Source organism: Labrus bergylta, chromosome 24 (assembly GCF_963930695.1).
Source record: "Labrus bergylta chromosome 24, fLabBer1.1, whole genome shotgun sequence".
Taxonomy (NCBI): Eukaryota; Metazoa; Chordata; class Actinopteri; order Labriformes; family Labridae; genus Labrus; species Labrus bergylta.
The window spans coordinates 8,175,258-8,198,303 of record NC_089218.1 but is presented as its reverse complement, the minus strand read 5'-3'; the positions used below and the strand labels follow the sequence as shown (position 1 = coordinate 8,198,303).

General features: G+C 39.9%; 2 protein-coding genes across 3 annotated transcripts in view; one reads left to right on the top strand and one right to left on the bottom strand.

The window, feature by feature from the left end:
- Positions 1 to 14,112, bottom strand: part of filip1l (filamin A interacting protein 1-like) — a 61,791-nt gene extending 47,679 nt beyond the window's left edge. For both annotated transcript variants that reach the window (XM_065951752.1, XM_065951753.1), the window contains exon 1: positions 13,769 to 14,112. The gene's annotated coding sequence lies outside the window, so the exon portion shown is untranslated. The remainder of the gene's footprint in view (positions 1 to 13,768) is intronic.
- A 5,789-nt stretch (positions 14,113 to 19,901) lies between these two features.
- Positions 19,902 to 22,843, top strand: LOC109990197 (axoneme-associated protein mst101(3)-like). The gene is made up of 8 exons (XM_020642229.3): positions 19,902 to 20,211; positions 20,305 to 20,377; positions 20,555 to 20,667; positions 20,789 to 20,887; positions 21,187 to 21,371; positions 21,855 to 21,900; positions 21,981 to 22,043; positions 22,168 to 22,843. The coding sequence occupies exons 1-8, from the start codon at positions 20,041 to 20,043 to the stop codon at positions 22,480 to 22,482; spliced, it is 1,065 nt and encodes a 354-aa protein (XP_020497885.2). The 5' UTR covers positions 19,902 to 20,040; the 3' UTR covers positions 22,483 to 22,843.
- The last annotated feature ends 203 nt before the right edge of the window (positions 22,844 to 23,046 follow it).

Here is a 23,046-nt window from a genome sequence, read left to right as displayed (position 1 = left end):
GTCTGGAGCAACACTGTTGCCATGAGAATATCTTTCACATGATCTCATTCACCTTATAGTCACATGGCTGCCATTTGTCTCTTACGCCATGATAAAGGTCGATTAAATACTGTGAAAAAATTGTACTGCTTCATTGTGGTTGATTGAATTAAGTTTTTTTTATTTGCTCTACTAGTTTTCATCATTAGCAAGGAGAGTATGCCTTTTCACTCTATGTAACATTAGTTCGGGTTAGAGCAGACAACCTAATCGTTCTGCTGTTTTGATTCGACAGAACATGACACTCATGCAGGAAACCTCATTATCTAAATGAAGCTCTCTGAACTCGCCTCTATGTTTGGCCAGGTCTCATGTAAGCCTCAAAACATGCCTCTGACATGCAGAATCTATTTAATATGATGTATCGGCTTTCATGCATTGGCAGGTGCTCTACATTCAGTGTCATCAGACTGTAACCTTGTCTGTTTTAGAGCAGGTGATTATGAGAAAGAGAAGCTGGAGGCCTGGTGGGGTTTGAGTTGGCCTGGAGCTGCTGGATGGTTCTAATGTCATTCATTTAATACAACAGGGTCATCCGGTTCAGTGGCATGCTGGCTACTGTACGTGACTTTGTAATGTTGGGTCAAACTCAAAGATACAGCACAGTAAACAACTCTGCCCTTTCCTGCGAGCTTAGAAGCCAAATTACCGGCAAACATAGCTAGCAACCACTCTGTAAACAAGTGGAACAATAAGCGGCTGAAGGTTGCGCCATCTTTTCCCTTTAAACTCTGAATGTTTGTCTACAGTTTCACATGGATGCACTGCATCTTGTGTGTAAATTGTCTTTGCAATTTTGTAAAAATAAATCTTATTTAGTCATTCTAGAAATACTTGTTCTCATGAACCTCTGCTAGGAAGATATGGAAGCACCAAAGGACCAGGAATGAAATTGTACCTCCCCACACTTGTAGCACCAAAAGCTCTGTAGTTAAGATGCATAAAACAAATTTGCATCCTATACACATCTAGAGTGTGCTGCCGGAGCTGCTCGATGTGTTCTGCGTGAAATTGAGTTTGTCAGAGCATGACACTGTCCCATTTTCCTGACTGATGGGAGGAGGTTTGCTTTATGTTTGGACAACTTTCACATTTAGATTTCAGCAAGTCGTTTAACATGTCTATCTGAGTTTCCCCTGATTAGGCAACAGTTTAAAAACACTCAGATCTCTTTCCATATTTTAAAATGTGATCCTGTGTTCCTGCTCGCCCTCGGCCCCTCTAAAGGCCCCTGTGCGCCCACAGGACGGAGCAGATCCACACGGATCTGATTGTAGGAAGGTGTGAATATCTGAACAGATCTGTCAGCATTAAGGCCACCAGGGAAGAAGACAAATCACCTTCAAGCCCCAACATCCTGACACCCTGATCCTTCTCACTTGATCCAAAACATGTCCACACAGAAAAACACTAAATCATTGGGACAACTTTCATCTCCAAATACTGTTTGAATTGATCTGAATAAGAGCAACTTTAAGCCCACACGTCTCCTATTTTGACAAATAGCATTATCACTTCTTCCAATGTTTGTGCTGTGCAACTTCTGCCAGACTCATGAAAAATGATTCACACAAACAAAAACAAGAAATAGGAGTAGAAAAGAGCTAATAGCTTTGGATTTGATCATAACACTGCTTTATTGTTCCGAGGTCAAATTTCCCACTTTGGAACTGTAAGCTTTGTTCGGCCAGCAGAGGGCAGCATTTTTTTATTTTTGGGAGGGGCTGTTTTGATCTCATGGACTCTGAATGATGCTGCTCAGCTCTGTTCTATGTTCTTCTCACTTCATATTTCTGAAGTTATTTTAATCACTCATATTGGGACTATTTTTGATGACTGCCATTAAAACCATCATTTAGTTGGACTTGTCGGACAATATGCATGTGTGCTTCTGATAAAAAAAAAAAAACTGTGTTAAAGGAGGTTGGAAGTTGTAAAGTATGATGGTCTGAAAGTAAAAAAAAAACAACCACAGTCCAACAAACTAAAGGAAAACCGAAGAGCAAAAGAAAAGAAAAACAACAACAAAAAAACTGCAGTAAAAATGCCAAAATAGGACCCTGATCTACAAATCAGAATGTGAAAAATGTTGGTTTAGCACCTGGTTATGTTTTGAACTCCCAACCTGTCCTGGTCGTAGTTTACAGAGTGTTACATAGCATAACTGGATCAGTGGCATGCAGACAACTTACGTCTTCAAATACCTAAGATGACATTTAGACAGAAAATCTGCCACATGGCTGTGTTGTGTTTTTACCATTGAGAGAATGCAGTGGTTTTAAGTTAGTCCTCTTTCGAAGTGTTTTCCAGGAACAGATACTCAACCTATATAAAGACCTGGCAGAGTGTTCGGTTAACGTGTATGTGAAAACCCCAAAGAAACATGCTCTCAAGTCTTTGTACAATAGCAGATTAGGAAGTCAAAAGGTTCAACAGCTGCTCAGCAGGCTGTCACATTGTCTGCAGTAATGGAAGATAGAGTACTTCTGTACCGTCCAGTATAGAAATAATCAAATATTAACATCAGCTAGCATCTCGTCCAGAAAGCCAATAAACTGAAGATTAAAGCTACCGTACTCACAATCCCATCAGGTAGAAAAACAAACCCGTAACAAAGTTATCGCCTCTCACTCACTCATTCATTAACCAAAGCATTCCCGGTCTGTCCATCCATCTGCGTAGAGTCGGAGGATTGACAGTAAAGGATTACAGGGTCACAGCATCCATCAGCTGCTTCACATGCTGCAGCTTTACCCTCAGCACACTAACATAAGTATCTGACTTAGTTATAATTGAAGTCTTCATTCATTGATAACCTCAAGAATATCATCCTTTCTGTTGTTTTTTTTTTTTTTTAGCCATGTTCGCAGCCTGCCTATTTGTTGCTCAATCAGTACACCACTCTGTTCCAGACTGAAATGTCTCGCTCATTTTTGTGTCTTTTATCTGAAAAGAGTGTACAACTTGAATGCTTTCTTGTAGCCAGTAGGGTGCACCTCCCCTGGTGAGAAAAATGCCAAATTGTTTCGAAATCTGTGACTTATAGATGCACCTTGCTCACCAAACTATCATTACCGTTGGCGCTATCACATTTGCCAGCACCTCACTCCACCTTTTTGTCCATATATGGTCCCTTCTGGCTCCGATAAAATGGGAACGGCCATATGCCAAACTCTGACATCAAGGCCTAATAGACATATACCTCCACTTTTAATATCAAGTGGGAAGATTTGATATAAATATTGTAATACTGTTCATAATTATTTTGAATGAGCATAGCTTAATAAAAGATAATTGTCACATGATTGACAGTTGTTGTTGCAGTGGATTTATGCCCTCTTCACTTCCACCCCCTGTGTTTATTTATGTTTTTGTTCCTGAGCTTGAGGTTTAATAATTACCAACATTAGTTGCTTGGACTCTCTTAGAAGAAAAACATCCCTACTCTTGAGGGATTAAAAATATTACCTCACAAATGAAGTACGAGTGAAGTAGTAGTGTTGTGATTTTCCTAATTATCTCCCCAACTAATGACTATTGCGTCCTCTCCTCTTTGCTCGTAATCCAATCTGTCTAGTGGCCGACAAACCTCGGGCTAAAATTAGGGGTCATTCAATCCCCTGCAGAGCAGAACTGAGGAGTGTAGCTGTGACATTGCTTGGTGGTGTTGAAACACGTCCTTTTGAGGAACTGTACTGTAGTCCACTGCATGTAACCTCCAGCAGCCAAGGTTTCATTTATCAAGTGATAAAGGGACTTTCCCTGCACGGTATCACAGAGTTCAGCAGGCTTGTTTCTGAGACGCTGCAGATTTGTCTTCTACTTGAAATGGGGTAATTTAATGGGGAGTTGTCTTTTACAGAATCTTGTTTTTGTGTCCATTTTTGGTGGTGTATCTGTGGTCATTACTCAATGCATGAGACCTTAGGAATATCTCTGGATGCTTCCAAATAAATGTTTGACTCTCTATCAACTGAGTCGATGAATGAGAGCCTCAAGGTCACGTCCAAGAATAGACAGTTTCTCCCATTTGCTATTTATTCTTTTTTTTTTATAAAGATATTTTTTTGGCTTTAATGCCTTTTTATTACAGAGGACACTGGATAGAGTATGAAATCAGGGTACATGGAGCGCTACCTAGTCGCTAGGCCACCAGTTCCCCACTTTACCATTTGCTCTATTGAAATTAGCAGAGCAAAGTGAGTCTTTAATGTTCCCTTTGAAGTTACTCAAATCTACTACTATACTATACTATGGAGACTATAATCCATGTAGTGTACAGGTTTCCTATGAGTATACAACTTGTCAGCTCATTTTTGGCACTTCATATTGACAGGAAACTCAGCAATTATGTGACAAAACAAACAGGAAATGACACTAACAATGAACCAAACTATCAGACAGCAAAATGTTTCTTTCAAACTATCTTTTTTTTTTTTTTTTTTTTTTTTACTCTTTGTGGTTCTGGAGATGTTTAAACACCATTGCCAGTGATTTTTGTTATTGTTTTTTGAGCCTTTTATTGCAATAATTGCTGCAGTTGTATTGCATGATGGGAGAGAAGTCTACATAAAATGCACGCTCACAAGATATTTGTGTACCTTATTTAGTTTAGTAGTAGTTTAGTGTCTGTCTATCCTCCAATGTGAAAACACCAAAAGACCTATTCTAAATCAGTATATGAGCGATAAGCAAATCTTTACGATCTTTCATATTCCTTCAAACTTCTCCGTCCAGGGAATGATTCTCTATGGATGCAACTTCCTTCTTCATCTAATGAAAACGTATTCTGAAGGATAATTAAATGCAGGCTTAACTTTGCCTCCTCGTACCTTTCTGTCTCTGCAGTTCTGCACTCATCGCTGTTTCCAAAAAGCCTCCTCAATGAGCTTTGTGATGAGTCACACCTTCAGCCATTTACAAGTCAAATGTCTGAGCTGCAATCAGAGCATCGACCTTGTGACGGCAAAGTGTTTGGATTAAATGCACATCAGCAAATCAATCAGGCTGACTGTATCTGATAAACAAACAAACAGGAAGATGTGATTTGTTTATAATGAGCTTTTATTGGGACCTGTGCGTCCAAAATGTCCTGGAGCATATTGTTGGCACATTATTAACTGGATTGGATCTCATTATCTCTTAGCTCATGAATTTCTCCAGGGGACATGTGGTCACCTGTCTGATAGTGAGTGATTTAAATCCCATCCAGAGCTCAAATGACTTTAAATTATTGTCGCGTTATTCATTTGAACAACAAAAAAAAAAAAGGTTTGCTGCTAAATGAAAAGATGTAGAGAGCAGTTTGAGCACCTGAAATATTATTTATTTAAAACAATAAGCAGGTGATTTTTGTTTTCCTGTTCAGGGCATTAAAGTAGTTTGCAACACTGGTCAAATATAAAATGACATCTACATAATTAACAATAAATAATACTAACATTCCACGGTAGGGAGGGTCTCATGGTTTTCTGTCGATCTATCATGAAACGAGCCTCAGTAATCTGAGTAAACATCTGACGACAACAAAGTTGGGGAATAGTGTTTGCAGGGCTTTTTAACCTGCAATTATAGTTTGTTTGTTTTTTGCCACAGGGGGGCAGCATAAACAAAATGCAAAGCCAACACTGACATACTCAACCTCTAAGTAACTTTGTTAGTGGTAGTTTTATAAACTAAAAACAGCTGCTGGAAATAACGCTTTGAAAGAAGTAAGAGTGAATAATAGTTTGTTGACGAGTCACTGAACCAAAACAATGAGCTGAAAGATGCCAAAATGGTTCAAAAGTGCATGTTATCCTTTGTTAATTCAGATAAGTGTTGATTCTAGCGACTCTAATAGCCATATATCTAATATTAAAGGCCAAAAACAAAGAGGAATCAAGGGTCAAAACGTATCATTTTCTACCAGAAGTAACAAAGCATTGGCCTGCGGACCACATTATACCACAAGAGATGCAATTTATCCCAAGGTAACCCCAAAATGAGAAAATAGATGATGCAGTTCTCTGCCGCGTCTCCTGCCTTTGTTAATATTCAGTGGCTGTGCTGCTTCCAAGCTGCAAAACAACATTTCCCTTTGAGCTGACTCATGTTTTTGTTTTTCAAAAAGTCGGTGAGCCTCACGTCTTCCAGCAATACTGTGCAAGCCTATGCTTGGATTGTCTTGTACCGAGTCACAGCACGAGTCATGCGTGCAGAGTGTTCTTCCATGTATGTATTTTTATAGCGTAAGAGAACATTAAAATCAATTTTTGTATGTAGAGAGTGCAAACCATTGTGCATGAAGGTCTCTGCAAACTCCTGATTCAGATGAAAATAGCAAAATAATAGAATTCAAGGTTGTGTTGAAATAAACGCCCAAGATAAGCTGCCCAAAACCACAGTTTTTCCTTCACCACTTGGACACCAAACTGTGAAGCAGTTTTGTGGCTTTGGCCCCCCTGCACAGCCGATGAGTCATCTTGGCAGATGGGTGCAATGCACCCTCCTTCACCCTCTCCGACACCGTGTGTCGAGCCCTGGGCCTCATCCCTGTCACACTCCTGCCAAACACAATCTCTCTATTTAAAAACCATGCCAATTTCGGACATTTCCCAAATGGGTCCGATATTGTTCTGGCCAAAGTGAGTAAATGAACTGTCATATGTTGCAGCACTGACCTTTCTCTCTGCCATAAACTCCTGTCCTTCCCTCCCATGTTCCCATTAGCTCTCAACATGCCGAGCTTCTCTTAAATAAGAGACAGTAGTTGAAATGTTAGTGGGTCATCAGAAAATAGCCCGATAATTGACCCTGTCATTTAGCGTATGCAGAGGTCACAGAGCCATGCTAAGCCCCTGGTCTGTTTCTATAGAGACAGCAAACACACAGAGGGGCAACAATGGTGGCTGACGCTGAAAACAGAGTGTTAGCAGCAGGGATCCTTTTGGTGTTTTATTTTTTTCTTCAGTGCATTTTTAGCATCAAGCTGCCACCTGTGTTGCTTTATCCAATCATGTTACATATGCCAAGAATTTCACAACCAAAGTCGAGGCCCGGCAGGGAATACAATGCAGGAATAGCAGCAAGATGTGAGCAGGTTCATGTTGAGGTTGGCATGACTGAGAGCTCCGTACAGATTTAGTTTACATAATGTATGGCAAAGCAAAGCTAAGCTACAGAAGAACACGCCATGATTTTGAGCTTACTTAGTTTAACGTCCAAAAGCTAGTTCACAAAGACAATACCATGCCAGCAGTTAGTTTCATTGCAAAAAGAGTGGTTTATCAAATTAACTTTCTTGCTGTTTGATAGGCTGAAGGAATAAAGTCGGTCGAACAATATGTGAAGTTATAGCCAGAAGACGATTAGCCTAGCTTAGCATAAGGACTGGAAACAGCTAAAACAGCTCGCCTAGCTCTTGACAGGGGGAACAAATCACCAAACAGAGAAGCTCTAAAATGCGCTTGTTAACGTCTTCTAAGAAAATAAAAGGAGTAAATGTTTTATCTTGGGGTTTTAACTGAATCCAGAGTCGTCACTGGCTGCCTGAAAACCTCCTTGCCATTATTTCAGAGTCACTGCCTTGCTTCCTCTTGACAGGAATTAAACCTGCAGATACCCCTGATTAATGGCATATTGATATGTGAGCTTTGGAGATGCTTGTAGATCGAGCCCAGCTAGATATTTTTGCACCTTTTAGAGATGTTTGTGCTCACTGTAGTCTGTACCGGTTTACATAGGTACCTCTCAAAAGTCCTTTCTCACAGGGAACATACATTTTTAAGTAGAGCAGGACTCCACAGTGTTACGTGTTAATCTGTCTGACATGCCGAACCAGCCAGCGGCGGCTGTGGTCTTCATCGTGCACATGGACCTGACAGTTTGCGCTGCATCATGGAAAGCATCGACCACGTCACACAGCTAGCAGTGGAATCTGACTTCAGTGGGCCCTCGTTGTATATTTGACAGAGAACATTGGCTCTAAATAAAGTAAAGGTGATGACGCATCTTCAAATCCCAGCGATGTTGAGAACTTACATTAATAGCTCCATGAAATTAAGAGACATGCAGGGTTAAAACTCGGGACTGCAACTAATCTTAGCTGGTGACACTTTTATTTCTTTACAATTAGTGCACAAAGGAAAGATTTTCAATTGATGCCACAGTCAATAAGGAGTTGTAGCTTATGTAATGTTCTGCATCATTATGTTGCAATACCAACAATACATTCCCTTATTTGTTCGATGAATGACAGTGCAGCTCTGTCTGTTCTTCTCCATTAACTCTGAGTGAGATCTCTTTATTGTTGCAGTAACTTGCACATGAAGTTTCATGGCTTTTACTGCAAGCTGTTATCGTCTGCATTGTAATTTTCAAATTGTCTGTGTCTTGCTGTCAGGCTTGAGCTTTTTTTTTTTTCAATTGACAGAAGGCCAAAACCTGTAAAATAGCAAATGCAATACACAGTGCAGGGATTTGAATGGATTGGAAAGTTAAAAAAAATCACCTACCAGCTTAAAGATTGTATTGGTAAAGGTTGACCCATAATAATAGTGTCTTTATTTTTTATTTTTTTTTATGACTATTTTCAAGCTAATTCAGTTTGTTGACATGCAACACCATACTGAATAAATGACTTAATATATGCATTTGGCTTGATCTTATAGGATCATATATGTAGCTTTTGCCTTCTTTTTTTTTCACGTCATCTTCATAAGATGTAAATCAGTTGTGTCCTCTTTTGGAGGGTTTGTCCTGAGATTATTTTGTCTCTGAGCGCAGTTTTTATATAAATATATATTTTGAAGTGTTCTTTCAACACAGTTCTTGTCTTTTTCTGTTTTCCTTTTTGTACTTGTGCCTCATCCCGTAAGACTTCTCCATCTCAAACTGGATTTGTTTGCTCTGCTTCTTAAATATTTCTGCTGTCTCACTTCCTTCTATGATTTTCTTTTTCTTTCTTCTTGTAAAAGCAGTCATAGTAAGATCGTCATTTCACACCATCTAAGAATATGTTAAAAAAGGGATCCAAGAAGAGCATATTCTTGTACTTTACGAAATATGATTCAGGGAAAATTTAAACTTCAAATCCAGTTCAAAGAAGAACACTGATGTATGTGGCTTTTTCGTCTCTTTGGTTTTCCCCGTGTTGCATTTTAACACCAAAATATCTGAGCCTCAAATTGCCCACATGGACGGATAGTTTTAAATGCAGCACAGGCAGCCATCCATCACTAATGCTCCATGGTGTCCTGATGCTGCTTCTGTACAAGCATTACTCACTTTAACACTTCCACAGATATGAGCAAATCCCAACAGAACCAGTTGGTCCAGCTAAGGCTTAAAGAGATATGGATGTGAATTATTTATGCACCTGGAGTCAAGAGGCTTCTGCAGTGATGCACCTCAGGGGGAAAAGCTTATCTGTAGGAACGTGTCAGTAATAAAATGCAGCATAAAGACAACAGAAGGACCCTTTACAGAGTGTACGAAAAATTATTACTTTAATTCTAAACTGCAACCTCCAGGGCTGAGAGAAGTGTAGGAGCCACAACTAGCTCTTTACCAGAGGATTAGTCCAAGGGTGTAGACTTTATAGCATGTCAGACTTATTGCTTATAAGGGTAAGGCAGTTAAGCTACATTTTTCTCTCTGATTTTACCAGGAGATTCTCCTGCCAGCCCTTCTTTCTGTCAGCTCTTTTGATTCTGTCAAACTACAAATAACATTGATGTAAAGGCAATTTGTTTAACGAAAGAGTTGATAAGCTGACTAAATGACTGACTCAAATGTTACAAGCGTCTTATTCTTGTCTTCACTAGCCCTCATAGGGAACATGTTCAACAAAAGCAACCTCCATCTGATCTGTCAATGCCCAATAAACTGATCTCTGCTCTTATTTTGACTTTACTTGACAGCAGCAGGCTGCAAGTCAAGCTGTGAGACACACAGAGAGTACCGATGTTGGATAACATTGGCTTTTCTCTTGATATATATATAGTGCTCTTTTCCCAGAGCTGTGTGCAGCTGGTATTCTGTGAGAGAAACAGGATACCTGGACTGAAACAAGTCGCTGTGATCTCCTCCTGTTTATAGGGTTCAACAGCTTGGGGGATTCAGATTATGTAAAACAAATTTGTGAGGGTAGAGAGTTTAAAAAGCAGAGTTAAAGTTTAGTGGTCCCTCTCAGGTACCCTGTGGTATTCCTTTTGCCCACTTATTGAGCCTTAGAGAAATGTTGTGGCACACTGTCCAGGTATTAGTTTGACAGTATTCCTTTGATCACTTTTATAGACTTGAGCTTTTAAAATGTATTATTGTAACAAAAGTGTAACTAAAACCTGTCTAATGCATTCAGTGAAAAAACAAACAGAATACCTCTTGGGCAATCATGAAGGAGACATTCATTGTAATTGTGTTAACATGTCGAAATATCTACAAGATGATATCTTTAAATATCTTTTAGTTTTTATCGGTAGAACCCAATTATCCTTAGAAGGCAGTAGTAAGCTTTCTACCTTTTATACGCACATAGCTCTAAGACATATTACAGTCTGCTTTGTGCCCTTGAAATTTTTCTTCCAACCTTTCTCTACATCTCCCCCACACAAAGCAATTACAAGTCCAGCAACTTTAAATCATAAAACAACATTAGCTCTTAGATACTTTGACTGCTGAATTAAAAAGAGATCTCCCATTTATAATATGATACAACTTATCACTCTGCTCACAGCTCATCTCAACAACAAATCCCATTAACGCAGTCTAAGACACCTCAGGAATTCTAATCACTGTTTTTCATCACACCCTGAAGCAATAATCTCATGGGACTCTGTATTGATTCCTCTTTTCTGTTGGCATCACACCAGCAAACAGTGTCAGCTCAAGACACTTCAGCAAGTTCAGTAACTTTTCCCTTTATATTCAGGCACTTTTAGTACTTAATAAGTAGCAAGGTGTTTTAACGGATTCACATAAAAGAAAATCTTGTTATTTCAGGTCGATGGAAAGGCATTCAATCTTCAGTCTAGTTTGATGTTTGTTTAAGCTAATCAAGGAGAGATTTGCTTTGATTCTTTCACACACACACTTCTTACCGTAGCGTGCCATGCAACACAAAGCTCCCCCCATTGATGAATCAAACACCTTCTATAAAGCCTCAGAGCCAAACCATCTAATCCCAACTACAGCTGGTGAAGCTCAAGGTGCCAGGAGGTTTTTCTTAATGCGTGTCTGCTTTAATGATCTCTGCCCCACTGCCCTCAATCTGTCAATCAAACCTGCAAGGAAAGAAGTTTGAAGGAAGTTTCACTGCTGCTTAAGAGTCAAATATTGTCTAGATGTTCACATTTGATATAGTGCAGTGTTTTTAGGCTTCTGATATTGAAAATAGGGCGTTGTCTTACTGTTATTGCATTCTTACCAACAAGTGATATCGTAGTTGTTTCATTTGAATCATATTTGGAGTCTAAGAGGTTAAAACCAATCAGGAGTCCCACATGAAACCAAACAAAATTGGTCAATATTTTAAACCAAATCATGATATCACTGTTGTTGTTGTTGTTTGTTTTTTTTTTTGGGGGGGGGGGTTATGACTTTTATTTAGAGATAGGACAGATTTAGAAAATGGGAAAGAGAGTGGGGAATGACCTGATGGAACAGCCACAGCTCGAACCCAGGCCGTACCCTTTGAGGATTGCACCCTCTGTACATTGGGTGTGCGCACTAACCACTAGGCTACCTGTACCCCTCTGCAACTGTTCTTTAAAACAACCTCCCACATGAATTAGTGAACAAAAACATTTTGGTTTTGGTTAAATCAGTCAATTTGGAATTGAAAACTGGACATGAACGGTCTTCTGTACTTCTAGGTGAAAGAGCTCTTGTGCAGGAATTCATAAAGTTAACTTTGATGAATACGAGCCAATCAATTTCTGATCAATCAGTTGTCCATCTTTTCTCAAGCTTACGGCAGATTAGCAGCAACAGAAGGCTGTGGCTCTCCGCATCGCCACCGTACCTCCTTAAACAGATTAACCTGTCACTTCCAGTCACATGACCAAAACCAAAGCCTTTTAAAGCTGCATCTGGAGCGCCAAGGGGTGTCCTTCTGTCAACCCAAATATTTACTCACAGGAGGGGAGGTTTCGTATGGGGAATGCTTTGACTCCTGTTGCTTCAATTGAAGTGTATTGTAGTCAATTGAACCCAGAAAATAATGAAAAAACGACATACAGTGTATTTCTATGAGTGATACCTTTAGTTATTTAGTCCAATTCTTTTGTAAGTAATTCAGACAAGAGCCGTTACAGTTCATCTAAAAATGACTTATCAGCTCTTAATGTAGCCATAAACGTAGCTTTCTCTATTCATAACCGAAATGCATGGTGACGATCTTCGAGAGCCTCGCTAATCCTTTTTCCGGCTAACACCGCTTTTACTATATGTGTATGTGGTGGTCAGCATGCCACAACATACCAGCACGTCATCAAACTCTGGATGTGTGCGCGGGACGATCCTGTGGTAACACGTGCTAATAGCTTTAGCATTTTTAAAGTGGAAAATATAAATGTCTTAGTTTCTCTATTAAAAGTGCTTTATTGGCGTGACATTTTACTCTCCCACTTCTGTTAATTTGCGTCCAAACTTGTAACTCGATCCCCCCCCACCTCCCCCTCCTTCCCCCCATGCACTCAAATACTGTATGGCACTGCTGTGGCTTCTCATGGACACCCTGCCCTTTGGAAATTCCCTCGCTGCAACGGATACGGCCTACGATGCAGCACCAGCGTCCGAGTATCACTGCACAGGAGGTGGATGAATTATCACCGCAGCTTTGATGTGGTGGGCAAATTGACCACGGGGCAGTATCATGTTTTGCTCTGGCCAGCAAATCCAATTGAGAAGTACTGTTAGTCTGCAAAAACATGCATCATGTTCACCCAAAATACTGTGCAGATTTGCAGAAGAACTTCCTTTCCAGCTAATTCCAACTCCGTTAGAGCAAATGTAATCCACTCAGATTAAACAGAGAGCCCCTCGCCCCCTAAAAGCTTCAGGTAGTGTCTCTCTACTCGCCTCTAATCTCTATATCTGTCTAATTAGCAGCAAATTTGCAGAAAAGCTGCCACAATGCAGATTACAGCCCGCTCACTAAGTGTCCTGTAAATCCACTCAAGTTAAACGTTTTAGTGCATCTGGACTTTACAGCTATTGTTCTCAACAATATTGGTGTAATAAACTAAGAAAGTGGAGGAATGTTTGTAATTTAAAATGTCAGGTAGTGATGTATTGCACATCACTAACAATTTGCCAAGGATTTCCACTTTCATTACAAGGACATTACAAAATGCTGATGAACCGAAACATTCAATGACGCAACCCAGTTTAATTTGCCTTAAAATAAAATATATGAATATTTGTACCAGCAAAGTGGACTGATCTTAAATGCAGAAAAAAAGTTTTTCAGAACATGTATTATTAATGAAAAGCAGGTGCAGCTTTAAGCATGTATGATCTCAGACAGTGATTTTTTATTAAGAGCAATCTGAATATATTGCACATATAACTTTGCATTTGCCAGGGATTCCTAGTGCTGCTTGATTTGGATGTTTTCCAGACCCAGAAAATGCTGACGAATCCCAAACACACCAGGATGCAACCTCATTTTCTTCCTAAATATGAGATATTAATATTGCTTTGTCAAGGTTTGAGCATGCACATAAACGCAGCCTCCAAGTCTTACCTCTTGCAGAGAATCCTTAGCCCTCAGTGCTGCTGTGCCTCTGCAGTGCCACTGGCTGTGCCTTCAGCCCGCTGCCTCGGATGAATCGCTATCCTTAGTGCGAATATTTGCTCTGCTACCCTTTTTTTTCCTCCTCTGCCGCGTCCTCAGCTGGCCCCTTGTACAATCCAGGTGGTCTGATAGGTGGGAGAGAAGAAAAAGGAGCGTCTACTGACGGACTGGGGGAGCTGCTGTGTCTGTGATTGTGTGTGTGTGTGTGTGTATGTGTGTGATGATCTCTCTGGCTGGGGACTGTAAAGACAGACTGTGTGTAAGTGTGTGTGTGTGTGTGTGTGTGTGTGTGTGTCAGAAAGAGAGAGCAGAGGGGGGAGAGAGACACAACCTGCCATGCAGCAGATATCAGCCCTGTTGCAGTTAAATTTAAACCACCCTCCCTTCTGACACCTTGAGCCTCTCTCTCTCCCACACAGACACACTCAGACGCAAGCACACACGCGTCTCTGACGGTACCATATGGCCCTTGACAGAAGACTGAGCCCTTTGGAGTCTGTGACTGTCCCTGAGAAGAGACATTGTGATGGGGGTGGTCGATACCTAGACAGGAAACTGATTGAAAAATGTCACCAAAACTGCTACCTTGTGCTGTCCTTTAAGCCTTCAATCAGACTGTATGCACTCCTGCTCCCATGAGTCTATATTTCAGAAATGAATATGCCTAATGCCTGTCATTGTCATTATTCCTGTGACGGCAAAGTGTCATGATAGATGGCTAAAACAAAACCATCAAAATTTGTGCAAGCGCTTGCGTCTTTGTTATAAAAACCGGTTGCCTACATTACCCACCATGCATGTCATTGTCTCCTTTACTACTGTCGACTCACAATGGATAAATATTTTTAAATTAGTTGAAAATCTAAGCAAGAAAGCCAAACACTTGGCTTCTTAGGTTTCTTGCAATCTTCAGAATGTCAAATCATTCTGCCTACTCAAGTGACAACACTTGAGGAAGTTAATGAGAGTAGTGTTCAGACTGAAAACTTGGCTGCATTGAATCGCTTCGGGTTCTGAGTTGAATTCGCAAGTTGTTGGTTTTTTCTCAATTTCAGTTTCAATGTTAGTGTTTATATAACTATTCAGTGTTAGCATGTTTAATCAATAATCACATTATTTTGAGTTTGGTGGGTGTGTCAGAAGTTTTACCCAATCAGCAGGAACATGTACTGTATGTAAGAATGTTTTTATTATGTCCCCATCTCTCTCGAGCCCCTTAAGATTTAATACCTGAAACATCATCATGAAATGAGTGGAGTTCCCTTTTTAAAAACCCTGTTGAGTAATATTTTTCACCTTGGAGCGAGGTGGGATTGCACCTAAAATAGGTACCTGACACTTTAAGTGGCCGGCCCCTTGGCTGGTTTTAAAATCTGGGTTACTTTGTGATGCAGTCTGAGGGTCACAGACGATTGAGTCACAGTCAGACGTCAGAGCCTTAACAGAATTATGGGCATTGTTCAGTTTTAGAGGGCATGCAGAGCTAAAATAAACTGCTTTCAAATGAATGAGACTTCTATTCAGAGGTATCCCTGGACTTGAAAAATATCAGACAGAGGTAATTAAATAAGAATTGACCTGTACATACTTGTGAATGTGTCTTTTATGAGTGTGTGTGTGGTCGTGACCTGAATTGCGTCAAGACTCAGCCGGAGACCTCCAGCTGTCTGTGGTTCTTCTTTTTGACGCGTCACCTTTAGTTACCCAGGTGTGTGTGTGTGTATGTGTGTGTGTGTGTGTGTGTGTGTGTGTGCATTGCTATTGTCTTCTCTAATTTATGTTTTCATCATTAGTGTCACTTTGGATGAAATCATTTTGTCATCATGGCTTCATCTGCAGATTCTTTTCTAAATTTATACACAGTTGGTGCATAAACTTGCAGAGTAGTGATGATCCACAAGATTTTCCTCTGTGTTTCAAGTGTCTCTACAACAGTTAACATGTCAGGTCAGTAGATCAGTATGAGAGTCCAGCAGATGGGTACAGAAAAATGTGTCCAAGCTAGTCGAGTCAAGGAGAGAAGAAATAGTTCAGTGAGGAGAAAATACTTGAAATGCTTCTTTCAAAACATGGATTTTTTTCAGCCTACAGTGGAAATAAGGAAGTGACTCAGCTGCTCTGGCTGAAATAGGGCGCACACCTACACAAACATATGCCTTAATATTAAAATAACACTGAGCTTGAACAGACTGCTGACTTTACGTGGTTGAAACCACAATCAAACTAAAAAAGTCTAAAAATAAATGTTCGGTTTGAAAGGATTCAGCAGGAAGAGATAATAAAAGGCCACAGAGGGCTGAGAGCATGCCGGCTTTTTTCTGACACCTTCACTCTTGGCACTCGGTCTCACATAGTTGTCAATCCCTGTTATATATGTGTTCGTTCTAAAGCGATTATAGCTTGTACTGCTCCTGAAGTGTATCTATTACAGCAGACACTAGCCCTGCGCCTTAACATTTCTAAGTCCATTCATAATTGGATGTACATTTTTTGCATTTTCTGGTATTAGGAGTAGATCTCTCTACAGATAAAAGCTGTTCACGCAGCATTTTTCACTCTCAATTAAGCTCTTAAGATGAAAAACTGCTCAGGTCTTGGAGTGGTGCTTTTATGGAGTTTCTTTATCAGAAGAAGAAATGGCTGAAGGAGGCAGAATAAAAGAAGTGAAATGCTCTCTAAATCCTGAATAACATGGATTCTGTAGTGTTCCAGACTGCATTGAGCATTAAAGGTTTTTATTTACGTCTGATCTGAACCTCAGTCGAGCTGTTTTTATGTCCCACTCAGTGAATCAATGCGACACCAGCACCAATTAATCGCATTTCCCTTATGAGCTCGAAAGCGGACAAAACAGCAATTAAGGAGACACGTAGAGGACTCAGATTGCCGTTTTAATTATAGATGGTACATCGATCCACATTATGGGCAGACAAGCCTTAATGAGAGACTACATTTATGTTGTTTGTGGATGAACAACTTCAATACTTCTAATACTTATTTTATACCGACTGGGAATACAGATTTTGTGTTTTAACATAATACATCCCCTCAAATTGGGTTGAAAGCTACAAAACCTGTACCATATCATATAAGCATATCTATTTCTTACTATATTATAATTACAAAGTACAGTCTGCAAGTGTGGATACATGCTGTGCTGATTTGCAGCCCTCTCAAGCATGTTAGTGGCATTGTGAAGTAAAGATGGTGTTCTCTTAAAGCGCCATGCATTTGTTTTGAAACAAATAAAGTACAAAAATAAAGAGTGAAAGCATCGCTATGAAGCACGTAAACAAACCTGGAAAAGGAGCATTTGAGCTTTGTTTTGAAAAGGTGAATTACATTTGTAACTCTGGCAGAAAATAACTCCTAACTTTTTTTTGGGGTGGATTGAAAGAGGACCCCGTCACAGTGAGACCTAACCCCCTAATGACGAATGACTCAGGACACATTTACTCAAACATGCACAGAACACATCGTCAGGTCTGGACTGATTACTGTGCATGTCCCTGGCCTGAGGCATGCGGTAACGTTACACTGGTCACTACACACAAACATCTCAAAATGAACCTCACTGACAGCTCTGAGAGCGGCACGACAGAGAAGTGCAGGCCTCGAGGTTTCCAACTAACCTTCTCTCATCACTCGCAGATGGTTGTGAGTGTGTGTGTGTTTATGATTAGGCCGTGGTTATTTCACGTGTATCTGTACATGTGTGTGCTTACTGAGTATAATGTGACATAAGTGTCATTCCCGACATTTACTACCATATATAGACATCTTGTTTGTTTACAGTTTTTCCAATTATATTTTTGGGTTTGCCCGTATTGGATAGTAGAGCTGAAAAGAGACAGGATATGTTCGGAGGAGAGAGTGGGGAATAAATTGCAGCGGAGGGCAGAGGTCGGATTTGAACCCACGGCTGCTGCAACAAGGAATATAGCAACCGCACATGGGGCACGCGACATAACCGCTTGGTAATTAATGCTTTAATTGGATAGGACAGCTGAAGAGAGGCAGGACATTTTGGGGTGAGAGAGTAGGGGATGACATGCAGCAAAGGCCCAAGGTCGGATTTTAACAAACCTCCGCTGTAATGAGGACTACACTCAGTTAAACCGACGCTGCTACCACTCTGAAAACAGCCTCTTAAAATCTGTGTACTAATTATAGACTATTAACTGTATTTATCATGAAAACAATGGAGTGTATGTAAATATGTAACACCTGGCACAGTTTGTTCCTTTACTGTTTATCCTCTGCTGCCATACATGATTCAACGTCTTTTGTTTCTTGGGAATGAACTCTAACAAAGGGCCAATCCTTCTCACAGTATTGACACTTTTCCATTTCCATTAGTCTCCCAGTGAAACCTGAACACCCGTCAGATCCGTCCTCTGTCTTCCATTAACAGCCACCAGGGTGCTGTTTTCTCAGCCTCTTTACGAGCCGTCTGCTCTGCCTGTTCAATAGGCTACATGACAGAGCAGCTGTGACCGGCCTTTTGGGACACTGCTCTCAGCACCCGAGAGCTAAAGTGATGCTACTGAAGTCTAGCCTGAACTGCCCGTCATGTTATTGTCCTAACTACTACAGTACATTGCCATTTGGGATATTTATTCACATGAAGTATTAAGCATTTCATCAATATGTAGTACCCGGTTAAAATTGGTTTCCTACTAAATAAATCTTACTGTACTGTTATAGCTTGTTAAATATCATGTAAGTGTGGGATTTTGGGTGCATTTTGCCACATTGTGAGTCATTTATAAGGATATTTCTTTAAAAACAAGTGTTAAGACCACTGTCCACATGGTCACTGTGTGTATACATGGTAGGAGATACTTACACGGCAGAGGAATTGTCGGTATGAAGAAGATGAGAAATGTCATTAGAAATTCTGATTTTTATTAAGGAATGATTTGTCACCTGCAATGTAAAACCATGCAAACATGTTCCACTCGGTGAGGCCGAGCCAGGGTCATAAAGCACCAATTTATCACGCAGATAGACACACTCCCTGACCTCTTCCTCCTTCCTCTCCCCGCTCGGCATTATGGGAGCGGGCAGTTTAAAAACAGAGGTATTTACGACTCAGCACTCTCCTCTAGAGTTCCTGGAGCTCCACAAACATGTGGGACTGGCAGTGTGACACCAACGGCTCAGGTTAAAGATAGACCGGGGTTTTGGTTGGCTATCTGGCTATTCTGTATCAGGGTCCATCTGTCTGTCTGTACACCTGCCTGTCTATGTGTCTGTCTGTGTGCGCTACTGGTACTTTGTGACCTGAGCGCGACTGTAAGAGGAAAATCAAACACGCACCAGCTTCTAAATTAGATCAGATAGTGAATACTGCACTTTAATTTCTGCTCTTTCTGTTAGATTGTACAGATTAATGGAGCCACAAGTGTATCTTTGAGTTTCCATACAGAGTGATAGAATACGATTTATTCAGTGTGAAAAAAATCAATTGCACTTAGAAGTCATGAATTATCAGCAGAATGTACTTTTCTATATTTCCTGCTTTCTGTGTCATTTGCTGAATTATTTTTGCAAAGTTCTTTTAAAATCTTTTCTTGAGGTTTATGTTTTACATGTGAAATTAAAATGAACAGATTAATGAGTAACTTCAGCTGTCAGATCTGTATACCAGAGGAGTTTGAAGACAGTTTAAAGTGTCATCATTGCCTCTAAATTAAGGTTCAAGTACCTCAAATGTGTACACAGGTAAACTGAGTCCCCTCTTGTGTCTTACTTATTTTTTAATCTAAAAATAATCAGTTTAAATCATATTTTGCTCCCATGTAACTCGACATTCTTCATATATTTCAAGTAATAGTAACAGCCCTAGCAGCAGTCTAGTATGAGCACTTTCTGTTATGTATGAACATAAATGGATGGTTGCTAGTGCACACTTGTAATAACTCTACAGCTACTGTTGTCTTACTTTATTTCATATTTATTGTCTCAAGTTAAACTTTTCAAACAAACTTTTACCCCGTGCCTCAGAACTAAAAGGAAAATGTCGCCATCTAGTGGTCAAATGGAGGAACTACAAACTTTGAGCCACAGGTGAAAATGATTCAGATAATTGAGAAACGGCTCCACATTTTCAAACAACAAGAGAGTGTGGAGAAGGCAGAGCAGAAATCTTCGAGTCAGACTTAGGAGAACACATTGGCTGGGCCTGCATCTTTAGTTTTACAGACGGCGCCTCAGACATGTCTGACAGATACAATGAAATTCGAAGAGAGAGCGGGCACATGGGGAATTGTATCCCCTCCGGTCAACAACTCCCCAGGACTCCTCCTATGATGGATGTGAAAAGACACTTGGATTTTTGTAATGAAGATCAGAATGAGGATTGTGAGGAGACCCAGCAGGGAGCGCAGGTACATACTGAGATTATTTCACCTCCAACCTTCATCATATATCCAGTTATATATCTTATAAGCACTCAATCCTGTTGTGCTTTCTTTCAACAGGCAGGTTCAAGAAATCAGGAAGAAAATGAGCTAAACAGGACATTTGATTTCAACCCTCTTGAGATTAAAACAAGTAAAAGTGATCTTTACTCCTGCTTTTTTAATTTTATTATTGTGTTAGTCTTTTCCTCTCTTAACAAAATAGCATTTTTGAAAACCCAGATTTGGATTTCAATAGTCCTAGCTGCCCATTTTCTTCCCTTAATCATTTTTCTTGCTTGTTATTTTCTTTTAATTTAAAACTCTTAAGAACCAGACGACCCTACCTCCATGCTGAAAGGGATGAAGGGCTATCAGCTGACGCAGAGTGACTTGGAGTTCATCGAGAAGATGAAGGAAGAAAAACTAGCTAAGAAGCTGCAGGTGATTCAGGCTTACTCGCTCATTGCTCATTCTTGTTTGCAAAAAATGTTTGTTATGTTCCCGTGATTGCAATCATTTTTGTTTAGTTTGAGATGTTTTGGGATGCTTTGTCTGTCTGCAGGGAGATCTGGAAGAGATACAGAGGCTGTTAAAGAATCAAATGATGGCGTTCGAGCTGACATGTGCAACCAGGGAGAAAGCACAGGCTGAGCTTCAAAAGGTGAGTCTCTGTTTGTATTGACCCTAAAAAAAGCATTACTTGTAGAATATATCTTTTCACCTGAAGGTAAGGGGGGGATGGATCCTTACAGATCTTACCTCTGACATTTCCATCGACATTTAAAGGTTAGAAGACAGACAGCTTGACCACAAGCACACTGACCTGTTGTTGTTTTTTTTTTGTAAACAAATGCACTCACTAATTACAAACTTGTGTGAAAAGTATATAAGTTGCCTGTCTTGTAAAGAAGATCAAAATGGTTCCAGTTGATTCTCGTGAATCTTTTATTTTTTCGTCAGTTCCCCTCCTGTGAAGACCTGACCCGGTTGATGAAGGTGGTCCTCAAAACCTCCACGCCTCTGACAGATTTAACAGACCTCGACGCCAAGTCTCTCCTCGCCATGGTGACCGAAGAGGACGTCCAAACAGCCATGGCCGAGAAAAGGATTGAGCTCACTCGGATGGAGAAGATGGTGGCAAACAAGTAAGCTGGGAGCCTTTACCTTGAGTTATTTGAAACGGTCAAATATCCAAGATTATGCTTTTACAAATGTTTACGATAATTCTAATTTATTTATTAGCATGCCTGCTAATTATATTCCAAATGTTTTTTGAACTCTAAGAAAATTAGCAGCAAATGTTAACTTGAAATTACTTTGAAATTGACTTTGCAGAGAAGATTTATACAGAAAAGGATTTTTTGACAATGTTAACCTCAATACAACAAGGCCTTTAACAGATTAATGTATAGTAATTTAATTGTTGCGTTCATGTGTCATGTAAATCCCAAACACAAACGGCAACATCCTTCATGTGAGAAGCCCCAGAACTTGAAATTCCACACAGATAGCTTATTGATTATTTCTTCTGTTTATTTTTTAAATCCATCTGCATGTGTAGATGTTCTACATTTAACGTCTGTCAAAATGAGGAGGATCATTTACTAATATGGATCTCTTAAAAACAGGAAGAAGAAGGAGGCCAAGCTTGAAAAAAAGGTCGCCGCTGAACAGGTATGAGAAGCTCAAACTATTTTAAATGCATGTGTAGTTTTTTTTTGGGGTGATTTTTGACAGTTCGTTTATGTTTTCAGATGAAGATACAGGGTTTGATGAGCCAGTTATTCACCCTTAAATCTGAACTAACACAACAAGAGGTGAGAAGTGGATTTGATCTGAAGTAATGTTCATTCAATTTTTGCTTTTCTCACTAAATTGAACTTGTGCAAACTGAAGGCTTTAACGGATTTACTGTACTGACTAAATGACATGACTTCACAGGAAGCTAACAAAGCTCTTGAACTGCAGATCAGCACCCAAAAAGCTCAAGAAAGCAAAGTGGAAGCAGAAGAAGTAAAAACCTCGGATGAACCACAGGCCACCAAAGTTAATAGTCGAGGAAAGGAAAGAAAAAATGCTGTAAAATCTAAAGAAAATGTGCAAGACTCAAACCAAAGTAAATCAACAAAGAGCAAAGTCACAGAGGGTAAAAAAAACATTCAAACTGGTGTGCAGCGCAGCAGAAAACCAGCTGCTGCAGAGGACCAACCAAACCCAGGTCTGAGAAGATCCAAGAGGATAGCCAACAGGACCTGATGGCTTTGATGGTTGAGTCCCACTGAAATATATCTTTTGAATATCTCATTAAGTATACTCGTAAATATACTCAAACTGGAATCAAGGTTTCCTACAGCATAAAAAATATGAACTTTGTTAACGCCCATTTTTTCTTTGACTGGATGGGCTATGAAGTTACGACCCCTAAGTATCCCTGTGAGAATTTTCCCTGTTATCAAATTAGCATTTTAACCAAGTGCACATTATTTTTTTTTGTTATATATTATTTGAGCTGTTTTATTTTACTGTAAAATGTAATTTTGTCTAGACATATTGTATGCTTCAAAGCTGATGCTCTGCTCTGTCTGGGTTTACAAAATATTAAAAGTAACAACTTTAAGTGAATTAGTTTTTTTAATGATGAAAAATGGACTGCTTTACTGCAGCACTTTTAGCCCTGACTCGACTTTCACTCAAGAACACCTCAGGAGTAAAAAGTTGTCAGCACAGAGGCCTGAAGCCAAACCCTCCTGACAAACTGAATGAAACTTGATGTGTTTGATTTGTGCTCGGAAAGAAATCAAATTTTTTGGCACTTCTTAA

Bases quoted from the DNA above. Each gene is read 5' to 3' on its own strand.
- LOC109990197 (XM_020642229.3), top strand. From the start codon at position 20,041: ATGTCTGACAGATACAATGAAATTCGAAGAGAGAGCGGGCACATGGGG. The intron at 20,668-20,788 runs GTGATTCAGGCT...GTCTGTCTGCAG, and splicing joins AACTAGCTAAGAAGCTGCAG to GGAGATCTGGAAGAGATACA. The intron at 20,888-21,186 runs GTGAGTCTCTGT...TTTTTTCGTCAG, and splicing joins CACAGGCTGAGCTTCAAAAG to TTCCCCTCCTGTGAAGACCT.